The 13,837-nt window shown below is 40.0% G+C and overlaps 1 protein-coding gene across 1 annotated transcript in view; it reads left to right on the forward strand.

Moving 5' to 3' along the window:
- The window catches only part of LOC147017521 (uncharacterized), a 73,054-nt gene that overhangs the window by 2,629 nt on the left and 56,588 nt on the right, over positions 1–13,837 (forward strand). The window contains exons 3-4 of the mRNA XM_085847239.1: positions 11,307–11,459; positions 13,469–13,705. Of these exons, the coding sequence (XP_085703365.1) occupies positions 11,307–11,459; positions 13,469–13,705 (390 nt within the window). The remainder of the gene's footprint in view (positions 1–11,306; positions 11,460–13,468; positions 13,706–13,837) is intronic.

Raw genomic sequence — 13,837 nt, forward strand, 5'->3', positions numbered from 1 at the left:
GGAGAAATGAAGGAAGTGGGCTTGGGTGGATTATCGGGGGTAGAAAAGATCGAGGATTTGGATGGGGGAAGATAAGAGGTGGTGGTGAACAGCTGTTTTGAAAGCCTGGAGGGAAGAATGGGAAAGAATAGAGTGAGGAAGTTTATTCCAAAGGCGGGAAAAAAAGAGGAATGAAAGAGTGAAGATGAGCAGTGATTCGTGATTTTGGTAGTTTTACCAGAAGGGGTTGTTGGCGGACCTTGAGCGCCCTGTGGAAATGTGGTGGGGACAAATCGCAGAGAGAGCAGGGGGGGCAAGGCTGGAGAGGAGTCGGTAGAAGACAGAAAGACCACCGACCAACCTGCGGTGATTGAGTGAGAGGCCCAAAGATTCAGCTTCATTGCGGGAGATGCCGATGATCTTAAATGCCCTGGTTTCGACAGCGTGAAGCCGAGAAAGGTGGGAGGCAGGAGCACCAGCCCAGAGGGGAGAGCAGTACTCCATCAGACTACGGACAAAAGCTTTGTAAGTGGTCAGGAGCTCAAGAGGGCCGAGGAAGGACTTAGCACGACGGAGGATTCCCAGTCGGCGACTGGCTTTTGAGGCGAGGTTGGAAATGTGACTTTCCCAGGAAAGGTCATGGCAGATAGTGAGACCGTAAAGCTTGAAAGAAAAGACTTCTTCCAGAGGATTGTTGAGAAAGTGGATGGGGGGGTTTTGTAAACGGTCCTTTCGAAGAGACATAGTGAGAGTGTGAGATTTGTCTGGATTGAAAGACATGTTCCACGTGTTGGACCAGTTTGTGATTTTATCCAGATCTGCAGTGAGTGAAGAAGCTGCTGCTTGCCGGTCTGAGGGATGACAGATGGTACGGCAGAGGGTGGAGTCGTCGGCAAAGAGAAATAGAGGATTTTCCAGAGAGTCCGAGAGATCATTGATGAAAACCAGAAAAAGAACAGGGCCCAGAACGCTACCTTGAGGAACTCCAGCCTGCACAGGAAGAGGGGATGAAAGAACTCCATTTAGGGCCACATGTTGACTGCGACAGGAGAGGAAGTCTGTGAGCCATGAGTGGAGATGGCCTTGAATACCATGGGAAGAGAGTTTGGTGAGTAGGGCAGGGTGCCAGACTGTGTCAAAAGCACGTGATATGTCCAGGGATACGGCTCGGATTTCCTGTCTGGCATTGAGGACCTCCATCCATTGATGGGAGAGCAGAAGCAGCATATCCAGGGTAGAGTGACCTGGTCTGAAACCAAATTGATGATTTATATAGGTAAGTTGTCATTTATATAGGTAATTGTTTATAAAATAAAAAATATATCTTTTAATATCTCATCTTGTTTCACAACAATATATTTATATTTTTCAGTCATGTGCTTCATATAATCCCCAAATTCCTTTTGACTACATAATTTAGAAAAATTGTCTCTCCAAAAATTGTTTATATGTATTGAATTTATCTTGAATAAAATGAAAGTATTAGCATTGTTTCTGATTGAGTGACGAGGGAGTTGAAAGTATGATTGGCTAAGATAAATACAATTACAAGAAGAATGTCTCCCTCTTGTGTAGAAGCTATCCATTATCGTTTGGTTTCTCTCATTGATGCAATCATCAAAGATAACAAGGTTCTTTTTTGATTTATCCAAATCTTGGGGAGAAGGTATATCATCTGTATTATCACTAAGAATACAAGTTATCGGTTTTGATTTCTTTTTACATCTCTGTGTATCACAAAATAGTTGTATTATATCTTCAATATTTTAATTATTTAGTTTGTTTTGAAGTTTATATCAACCGATTTTATCTTCTTTTTGAAGACCAGCATTAAAACCTTGTGAGAGTAGTTGATACTCAAGTTGAAAACTAGACTTTGTGAAAATTATGAAATTATCTTAATCTAAAAGGTTGGGAGTGAAGAGCATCTTTAAAAATGAGCAGGTTTTTCCACACCGCGTAAACCAACTATGAGATATCTTAATGAATTTGGAAGATTTTTATGGTTGTTAAATTTTATCTTATTTTTTATTGGCTTTTTTGAAACTCTATGTTTTATCCGAAGTTCAGATTTAATTTCAAGCTAATCCATTATTTTATTTGCACAATATCTTGTGTTGATATTTCCCTGAAAATGACAATCATTAATAATATAAATCATCAATCCACGAAACATGGTCGTTATTCTTTCTGTCTCTTCTCTTGCAAGAAAAGGTGTATTATCACCCTCATACTTTACATTCATTTCTCGAATCAATCTTGTAAAGGAATTCATTTTTGGTGTAAATCTCAAAGAATTGTATTCCTTTTTATATTTTTAATTTTCATTAATTCGAAGATAATCACAGAATATACATTGTTCATAGGCTTTTGACTCTGTGTTTCATCCCCATCTTTCAAATGCAAGACAATTCTCAAGTTTGTCATGTGGAGAATCAGGAAATTCAAGAGGCTCAAAATCTAGTAAACTATTCATATTTATAAAGTAAAACTTTACTTCAAATAAAATTCATCTTCAGGATCATCTTCGATACTTTCATTGGTGCTTTCACAATCATCTATAAAACTACTTTCATAACTATTGTTTGAACACAAACTCTCGGTATCATAACTGTCTTCTGTTCGAACAGAGATACAATCATCACTCTCATAATCTTCAAAATCTTCAGTTGAATAATGACTCATATTTAATTAGTAGAAAAAACATTACCATCTATATCTATATACTTTTTTTCATTACCAGATTCAACTACTACATTTTTTTTATATTGAAGGTAATTTAAAAATGGTCCTTAACTGCTATTGAACAAAATGTCATTTCACCTGATATGTTAACATCCTTTATTTCTTTAGGGTTGTTGAAAAAAATACAAATTTCTCGCGTTTTACAGATGGTCTTATCTTTTCTTTGTAAAGCTTCATCCATGAGGTTTTACTTTTTTTTATACTTTTTCTTGTTTCATTGCTTTTTCTAGTTTTGAATATATTGCCAGAAGGAGAGGAGAAACTTTTGTTAGAGATACTTTAATTGATGTTTTTCCAGATATACTAAAAGCCCTTCCACTGAAGGAACTCGAAGAACTCATATTATTCACCATAATTGTTTTTATCCAATAGTTGTTATATTTATCTTTGTTCAATTTTACATCCTCGACATATTTCTCAGTATCTTTTACAAATGAAGAGATGGATTGAAACTTGTCTTTTGTGTCTTGATACATTCATTGTATTTATTAAGTGAAAAAAGTTGGAGGATAAAATGGTTTTAAGCACAGATTAACCTATTAATTAAACGGAATTTCATGAAATTTTTTTTATTTTAAGCAAAGTTTTATTGTATATATATATATATATATGGTGAATACAATGTACTGTGACGTTGGCAATCATGAATGTAAATGTTATAAAAAAAAAAATACCTTCAAACCAACAAACACACATTCAATCTTTTCAGACAAATATCTCCACTTGACCAAGAAACAAAACATTGTGATAAATGTGATAATTATATTCTTTAAAAAAATTATAATAAACACCTTCAATCACACAAACACATGAAAATAAGAAAGGGAAGGTACCACAAAATACTGCATTGAAAACACTGATGGGGCATTTAAAGGACATATAAAATTAAGATTGTTTCACTTTCAAGACCCTGGACCATCTTCAATCATTGAAGCTGTTGATATGGTTAAACAAAGTATTGAAACTATAATTAAAACACATTAAATAAAATGAAAACATTTAAGTTTCATATGGGAGTAAAATTGAATATGGTAAGAGAAGGTGATGAATCTACTCCCTATATGAGGACAAACCCTCACTTTATCTCATTTCAAGATTTTGTAAGATATGATGGTTACAATGAACTCCAGAGACAAGAAAAAGATGTTGATAACACTGTAGTCGGTGGTGGATTTGCTCTTACAAAAATAATCTTTTTAGATATACACCTCTTAAAATCAGATCCTCTTCAAGCTTCTTATATTGATTTACCAAAAGAGATAAAACTTAAGGAAGTGGTTGTTAATATTCAAAACAAAGATAATTGTTTTCTATGGTCTGTTCTTGGTCACTTCCATCCTCCATAATGGAAACCTGAAAGGGTTGAACATTATAAGAAATACGAGAATACATTGAATGTTAAAGATTTAAAGTTTCCAATGTCATTGAGAGATATTCCTAAATTTGAGAAAATGAATAATCTGTCTGTTAATGTATATGGATTAACGGATACAAACAAAGTTCAGATATTAACAATTTCAAGCAACGATAAAAATGATGAAACACACAGTGACCTTCTATACTTTACTTCAAAGGAAAAAATCACATTATGCTTCCATCAAAAATTTATCAAGATTAACCAAATCACAACTATTCAAGAGAAAATGTAAAACGTATCCTTGTAAGAGATGTCTTAACTCCTTTCATACAAAATAACGATTACATCAACATTCGAAATATTGTAGTAATCATGAATCAACCGTAATCAATTTACCAAAAGCAGTTTAAAACATTTCATTCAAAGATTTTAACAAATCTAGAAAGCATCTGTTTGTGATGTATGCTGATTTTGAAAGTATCCTTGAAAAGATAGATACTGTTTCTCCAAATTCAAATATATCATACACAAATAAATATCAAAAACATACTCCTTGTGGTTTCTGTTATTATATCAAATCATCTGTTGGTGATGAATACAACAAGTTAGAACTTTATAGAGGAGAAGATGCATCAGAGGAGTTTGTAAGACTATTGGAAAAAGACTGCATAAGACGACGAGAAATAATGGTTAAACCTATAAACCAATGTCATTGATGCTTCAGTCACATTTGGCTCGGCGGCCGTATGGTCTAAAAAATCTACGGCCACTAGCAATTATAGGGCGGCCGCAGTATTTCCACGGTCACACAATGTAGCAGTCGCATGTTTTTATTTTTTGGGTAGCCGCACGGGGTATTTAGAAATTATGGAGACCGAAAGCGTGGGGGTGCCATACGGTCTTTGATTTGATGTCGCACGGTGACCTTAGGGCGTTCCTGCGGCGGCCATAGAATTTTCAAGGCAGACGCAAGGTAGCCTCAAGGTGCCCGCAAGGCGACCGCAGGGGGGCCCTAAGGCAATCGTGGAAATAGTGCGGCTGCCGTAATTTTTTGGGGGTTGGCAAAATTCATTTTTCATTGATAAGAGCCTACGGAAAACGCATGAATAACGCAAGCCCACCGTACGCTCTACGTACGGTCGACGTGGAACACATCTATGTCATGGCTACGGCTTCTCAAATTGCTACGGCCAACCTAGAAATTAAAAAAAGTCATAACTCTGCGCTTTAATTCCACAGAGACCCCTATGGCCTGGAAAAGATAGCCATACGGTGTAGGGCCACCTTGAGGCCACCTCAGAAACTCTGCGGCCGCCGCACGTTTCTGTCAATTCAGGAGGGGGTACGGCCGCCGTATCCTAGTCGTAGAGCAAAGGTGACTCATGCTTAACAAAGGGAGAGAAAAGGGAATTTAAAAAGAACAGTATCTGTCATATTTGTGAGGAGAAAATTGAGGAAGAGGTCAAGGTTAGGGATCACTGTCATCTTACTGGCAAATATGGAGGTCCGGCTCATTCCCGTTGTCATCTTGATTTCAAGCCCACAAACTTTATTCCTGTCTTTCTTCACAACAACGCTCACTATGACACACATATATTTATAAATGAACTTTCAAAGACATCTGGAGATATTTCTGCCATTCTTAACAGATCAAAAATACATCTCATTCACTAAAATAATTCATACATCCCCCACAACCCATATCAGATTTCTTGACACATATAAGTTTGTGGCAAGTCCATTATCGAACTTAGCATCAAGTATTAAAAACATACCGAATCTTAAATCACATTTCTCAAATCAAGAAGAGATTGATTTCTTATCACAAAAGGGAATTTATCCATATGACTATATGGATTCATTTGAGAAGTTTAAAGAAACACAACTTCCTTCAAGGGAAAGTTTCGATAGTAAGTTGAATAAAACTCATATTTCCGATAGAGATGATACACAAGCTAAAAAGGTTTGGGAGAAGTTTAATATGAAGAATCTTGGAGAATATCATTTGTATCTTAAAACTGATGTATTGTTATTGGCTGATGTGTTTGAAACTTTTAGAACAGTCTGTCATAATATAAAATCTTATGGATTAGACCCCGTTCACTATTACACAGCCCCGGGTTTGGCTTGGAGTGCTACGTTAAAAATGACAAAAACAAAATTTGGAATTAATCAGTGATATAGATATGCTTTTAATGATAGAGAAGGCAAAAAGAGAAGAAATATCTCAAGTATGTTCCAAGAGATATGCTAAAGCAAATAACAAATATCTTCCTGATTATAATAAGAATGAGGACAACTCTTATCTGATGTATTATGATGCTAATAATTTGTATGGGTGGGCTATGTCTCAATCTTTACGTAATGGAAAACTTAAATGGGTTGAAGAAAAACATTATGAAAAAGTTTTACAAGACATTGTTTTCTCCTCTCAAAAATAATTGGATGAAGCTGAACTTGGATATTATTTTGAGGTTGATTTAAAATATCCAGAAGAACTTCATAACAAACATAAAGACCTCCCTTTTGCCCCTGATAAAGAAGGTCCAAGAAAAGAATGGTTAAGTGATTACGAAGTCATTTAATATAAAAGGAAAATCTACAGAAAAACTACTTACGACTTTAAATGAAAAAGAAAGTTATGTTTTGCATCAAAGGAACTTGAGACAATATTTATCTGCTGGGTTGAGAGTGAGGAAAATTCATAGGATTTTGAAATTTAAACAGTCATTGGTTAAATGAGTGTATTTATTTTAATACAAAAAGGAGAACAGAAGCAAAAACAGATTTTGAGAAGGCCTTTTCGAAATTTATGAATAATGCTGTGTTTGGAAAGACTATGGAAAATGTTAGGAATCGACAAAACATAAGACTTGCTACATCTTGGAAACAGGCTTCAAAGTTAATTAATAGACCAAGTTTTGAGCGAGCGGAGGTGTTTTCAGAGAACTTTTGTGCTACTCATTTGAAAAAAGAGAGTATTGAAATGGATAAACCTATTTATATTGGAACAACAATTCTTGACTTGTCAAAGTCGTTAATGTATGACTATTACTGGAATAATTTAAAATCAAAGTATAAGGATAATGTGCTATTGTTACATATGGATTCAGATAGTTTTATATTAGAAATTAAGACAAGTGATGTATTTGAGGATATGATTGACAATATTGATATATGCGATACAAGTAATTATAAGTCAGGTGATGTGTTATTTTCATCAAAGAATAAAAAGGTTATTGGTAAGTTTAAATATGAATTGGGTGGAAGGTCATGAGTGAATTTATAGGATTGAGATCAAAGTCTTATGCTTTCACGTATATTGATAATAATAACACTGAAAGTTGTGATACGAAGCTAAAAGGAATAAAGAAAAATATAATCAAGGAAACAATAAACTTTAAACATTATTACAACTGTTTAACCTTAAAGAAGGAAGAGTACAGAAAAATGAACACAATAAGAAGTTATAAACATCAATTATATACAGAAGAGATAAATAAGAAAGCATTAGGAACTTTTGATGATAAAAGATATATTTTAGAGAATGGAATCAATAGTCTTCCTTATGGTTAGAAGTATGTGTTAAGATATTGGGTTGGGAATTTTAATAGGCTTCCGCCGTCTTTTTACTGATTTATAAATAATAGAACCAAGCAATAACCAAACCAAAGAGTGGAGATGTAATCAGCCTTGGTATTTAAATGGGAAACATAAACAATGTGAGAAATACCAAATAAGTCTTATTAAAGAAATAACCGGGTTAAAAGTAGATAAAACAAATAAGCGGATAAATTTAATTACAAATAAGTTGGAGGATGTAAAGAAAAAAAATATCCTTCAATGGACTGAAAACTTTGATGGTTGTCAATTGAACAATGGAAAAATAATTTACTACAATCTCAAAATGATATGTAGCTCAGGAGGAGGTCAAATAAGAGCATTAAGAGAAGTTTATCATTTAATTTCTGCTCAACAAAGACACTTAAACCAAGAACCAAGTTCAAAGTTATTCTTTGTGAATATACTCGATGGAAATGAATGTTATAAGAAAATTAAGTTATTCCCTAAAGTAGAACATGGACAAATATTCGTTGGTTCGCTCTTTGATTAAAATGAAAATATTGTTGTGGGCCGGGGGTCGGGTGAGAAGACCACTAGGTCGGGAGAGCTATGTCGGTTCCCACCAGACTCCCCGGAATTGTAGGCCGTCGCACACGGATAATTCCGTGCTGCAGCAGGTCGCTTAACCGACCGTGGACGCCAATAACTCAACCGCGTGACCTCGGGTCCTCCCGTCTATGGGTTAATCGGGTTACCTAATTAAACACGTGGTATAATTACCGGGGAACACGCCCTCGGTACGCCTTATCCGAACCGGATCACTCTCCCGGACCGGATCACTTTACCAGATCGGATGCAGCCGAGCGACACTGCCAAGGACGTACTGGCTAAAAGGAACGGATTGTTGGGAATAAAATCCCGGCTGAAGTAGGATTCGGACCATGCTGGATCAATGGAAGAAAAGAAAAAAACGAGCAGGGAACATTCCTAATAATAATTTATTAACAGTCAACTCACAAAAGGGGACACAGAGCAGACTTAACGTGCAATTAATAACAATAATAACAATAACGATCTGCAGTCTTACTAAAACAGACAGGCAGCAGCGCGTGCGCACACACACACACACACACACACACACACACACACACACACACACACACACACACACACACACACACACACACACACACACAGAAAACCCGATGAAGAGAAAGTTTTGCAACCAGGAAAGGAGGGGAGTTGAGGCTATGATCTCGGTACCTTTGTGCCCGATAGCACGACACGCCACCAATATGTTTCAGGGGGGAATGCTTCGTGCTGCGGTACCCGGCAGTGGTCGCGTTGTCTCTGGCTTCAGCCGCACGTGTGGAGACCGTGTTCGTGAAAAGAGGAGCTTGAGTCAAGGGGCGGAGTCCAGATTGCGAGGGTGGAGTGGTAGGCGGGACCAGGTAGGCGGGTGGGGTCGACGACGTCGCGTGGGCGGAGATGAGGAGGCGGAGTCCCGACAGCAGGAGGCGGGTCATGGTGGTGTCGACGAGGGCGAGGCGAGAGCGGGAGAGAGAGGCGGAGAAAGAGAAAAGGCAAGAGAGAGCGAGGCGGAGGGACTGCCCCGACCTTTGTCGGACCCGCAGCTCGGGGGGAGTGGCCATGCCGAATCGAAACATCATCGCCAAAATCAGGTGCTCAGATTGGCCCCGACCCCTCATATGACTCACCAACTTTGGCCGGAAACCGCCTCACTTCGTTTCCGGCAAGGCCATCCCAGACAGTGAACATATTTCGCTCTGACCCCACGACATGAAACGAATCGCCCACACCGAAATTAGCACGCGAATCGTCCTGCAAAAACCCCCGGGCCGTGCCCGGGCGACCAGTCGAGGGTCCCGCATGCCCGCTCGGGCGTTCGACCAGCGTCAATCAATGCACTCGCTCCGCGCGCGCCAACGTGGCCCGCACTGTACATTCCCCGGCTCGATCGGAGCTTCGCTGGCCATAGAGACGAGAAGACACTCACCATCCATGGAGAATCCGCTGCTGCCAGCGAGGGTTGAATGCACATCACCATAGATAAATCCATGCATGTTTCGCGAGTGGCGTACGTGTCTGCTTTTGAGCACATTCCATGCAGTGCGCGTGGTTCGGCCATTACACACGTTGCCAGCGCTCGCGTTCACACGACTCCACTAACGTTTGCGCGGGACGAACACCAATATGTGTCGGATATTGAGGGTGAAAAGGAACAAGCCGCTTCTACTCCACACACTCGTATCCCACCAAACATGGTGTGGAGTCGTCTTTATCGGCCTCCATACGCGTTTCGTGCAGGGTAGGCATCGTGCTGGCTTGGTTTCCTGTGTTGTGAAAAACACCATTCGTGCAGCGTGCAGCCTGTTAAGAGGTATTTATTCGCATGCCTTTTTAAAGCAACCAGCAATCTTCCCCAGACCATCGGAAGCTCGAGTTGATAACCCCGCACTGCCAAGCGTACCACATGACGAGCCGCACACACCGGGTCCAGGGCTCGCCCGGGAACGAGGGCTCTGTGCAGCATTTTCCTCACCGCGGCGCCGCACGTGCTGATTTGCCTCAGGAATAATCAGACGAAAAGAAGAGTGGGGACGAAATGAAGAAGAAAATGACTTAAGCAGACCTAGCTATTAGATCATCGCAATGCACTCCCTTGTTGTCCCGCTAAACAAAAGGAAAGGGACTATCTACACGTATAATAATGGAATAACAGTCTTGGGACACCTATCTGTTGTATGCATGCGGTTCCGAGAACCACAACAATATGAAAGGGAAGAAGTGCTTTAATCAGTAAGTCTCAATCTTTCATAGTCTCAATTTTACATTTGCTTGTATGGGAGGGAAGGGGATAGGTGGGGAGAAAATGAGTCTCCTATTTTGAGCTTTTGGGGCTTGGGTCAGAACGTTTTTCCCTTTTCCCCCATTCATTTGAATTGGCGTCCCAGAAACCCCATTTATCATCTACTCAGAGTCAAGGCAACTTTATTGGATGAACAACATCAAAAGAGGCTTTCTCAGGATTGCATTGCACACCAGCAGACTTGAGCTGAAGAGTTGCCTGATGAAAGGCAGTAAAGGGTTGCGTGCCTTCTAAGAAGAGTCGAGCAGCAACCAGATGATGAATCAGAGGATGCAAGACAGAAACTACTCTCACACAATCGATTTATAGAATCCAGCAAGATAAAAGCAATGAATCAGATGATGCAATCCAGGAATGGCTCTCATACAAATACAAGCAAGGAGTCCAGCAGCAACGAGATGATGAATCGGAGGATCGAAGACAGATTTGGCTCTCATACATCCTTTCTTCACCAAGTCATGTTCCTGTAGGGAACGGGTATTTACCAGTGATAAAAAGGTCCATGTCAAACTTGAACCACCGTCATTTATTGCTTCTATTGCCTGAAAATGGTTCCCATAAATAGTTAATTTCAATTATGTAACAAATCTAAAGTTTACATTTTTGCATAACCATTCCTCCTTGGAGTTGCTTTTCTGCTTCATTTCCCCACCAATTAATGAGTTGATCATCTCTACAGATTAGTCATTTGGCTACATTGCACTGAATAATTACCTCCATCAGTGAAGGTAGACAGAGATTATGTGTTCACCCCTGTCTGTCTGTGAGCAGGATATCTTAAAAAGTTATGGACGGATTCGGTCGAAACCTGGTGGACAGGTTGGGTGTGTGACGAGGACGAATTGGTTCGATTTCGGTGAAGATCTGGATTCCGATCCGGCCTACCAGTGGGATATAAAACATCAACTGCTCAGCTTGGTGGAGGTATGTGCTCTACCGTGTGTCGTTCTCGTTGTAACTGAAGGTGCCTCTTGATTAATTATTCTTGCAACGGGGTTACAGTGAACCTAATCTTTCTTTCACCAGGTATGTGACAATACAAGTTATTGCTTTATACAGAATTTTTTTTTTTCCTTTGCATTTAAAGTGGCTCGGAAAATGTATGACTCCATTATAAAGTCAACAAGGTGCACATTTTAGTCGCCATATGATAAGCATCGCCCCGTGCTTTTTGAACTGCTTCCTACCAAGTGAATGATGCTCAACATGTTGTATTAAGAAGATTTCACCGATTATATATGATAAATAAGAAGTGATTGGTGGCAATTCCATTAAAAACCAAGAGTAAAGACTAATACTTGAAGCTGCCATTGCCTGGATTAAAAATAAGAAATACAACTTGTAGCAAATGATGCAGGTGAAAGCCACACCTGATTCAAAGAAGTGAAACTACCTGAACTTGTGAAATCGTCTCTTAATGTTGGTGCCATGCCATACCATGCCATGGTGTGGCCGAGGAGAATCCTTACCCTCACTACAAATCACGGACGTGTGTGTGTGTGTGTGTGTGTGTGTGTGTGTGTGTGTGTGTGTGTGTGTGTGTGTGTGTGTGTGTGTGTGTGTGTGTGTGTGTGTGTGTGTGTGTGTGTGTGTGTGTGTGTGTGTGTTACGCTACTCCTGCAGTTCTGGGCCGATTACATCCAGACTTGCTACATAGGATCAGCATGACCCCATTTAGTGTATAGGGGTGTTTTTATCTTTGCTGGTATTGGGGGAGGGTTGGTGAGGGGCGACGTGAATTCTCTATGCAAATGTGTATCGTGTAGCACCACTCCAGGTGGGAGAGGGTATTACAAGTCTCCACCCTTCACAGCACAGTATTCCTGTGCAGTGAGATGCTTTGAATTATGCAACGCAAGGTATTTTGGAGAGGTAATTTGAATTCCATGTTTGAATAAGGATAACATAAGCCCCCTGGTCGCTCCCACAGGGTGCTTCTTGTTTCAATAATGTTCAAAGTTTCAAAAAGGAAATAAAAACAACGGTGTGTGATCATTTGCAAGAGTTAGAAATTGGCAAAACTTTGTTTCACGATGAAGGCCTAAGTCACATTTGCTCTACGGCGAGGATACGGCGGCCGTACGCCCTCTGAATTGACAGAAACGTGCGGCGGCCGCAGAGTTTCTGAGGTGGCCTCAGGGTGGCCCTACGCCGTATGGCTATATTTTACAGGCCGTAAGGTCGCCGTGGAATTATAACGCGGAGTTATAACTTTTTTCATTTATACGTTCGCCATAGCAATTGGAAAAGCCGAAAAAAAAAAAAACTGGTAAAAAAAAAACAATCAATTAACCCATTTGTTACCGTCCGTCTGGCCACACATTCGCCTTTGGGCCCCCCTGCGGTCACCTTGCATCTGCCTTGAAAATTCTATGGCCGCCGCAGGAACGCCCTAAGGTCACCGTGTGACATCAAATCAAAAACCGTACGGCACACCCATGTTTTCGGTCTCCACAATTTATAAATACGCCATGCAACTCCCCGAAAAATAAAAACATATGTGACTGCTACATTGTGTGACCGTGGAAATACTGTGGCCGCCGTATAATTGCTAGTGGCCGTATATTTTGGAGACCCCACAGACGCCGTGGCAAATGTGACCTAGGCCTAAATGAGATGGATATCATGGCCATTTGATTAAAGGGGCACATTGGATTGCAATTGATAAATATAACCTGAGTTGTACTTCAGATTTATTATGTTACTCATTCAAGCTTATGTGAATTGTACTTTTGTACATTCTTGCTTCTGTGCAAATGCGTTTTGCAGAAGACTTCTGGTTTTGTGTGCGATGTTTGTTGACTTTCGGTTGAGGGTTTCTTCACAATTGCAAGCAGTTTTCCCAGCTCTGTGTAAACTTGTCAAAAGTTAAGTGTATCAATCTGTTGTCGTTCATTCCCTGTAATCTTAATCATATTGTTGTGGATCCACAGTTCGAGGCTCCGAGGGGAAGCACTCGGGTCCCTCCTGAACGCCCGGTCCTGAGGCTGCCAGGCAGAAATAACTTCGCGCACCGGCGTGTTGCTAAGCAACCACGAACGCCGATTGGTACTGCCAATCCTGGCAGGGTTACACTACTTTGCATGGTGCCTTACCTGTGGATGGCTAAACCAAGGGGGGGGGGGGTCTCGTGCCCTCCGTACACATCCGGATTACTGCCAAGCAATACAGTGAGTGTGCGCCGGCTACCAAGAGCAAATTAGTGGGGCAGAACTTCCCAGCTAATGTAATGTGCGGACTATGCTGGACCAATGGAGTTAAAGACAGGATGAGCTGGGTACATTCATAACATAGCTATTTAT

The sequence above is a fragment of the Eptatretus burgeri genome, chromosome 11 (genome assembly GCF_056783735.1).
Source record: "Eptatretus burgeri isolate ZD-2024b chromosome 11, Ebu_testis_v1, whole genome shotgun sequence".
Classification (NCBI taxonomy): Eukaryota; Metazoa; Chordata; class Myxini; order Myxiniformes; family Myxinidae; genus Eptatretus; species Eptatretus burgeri.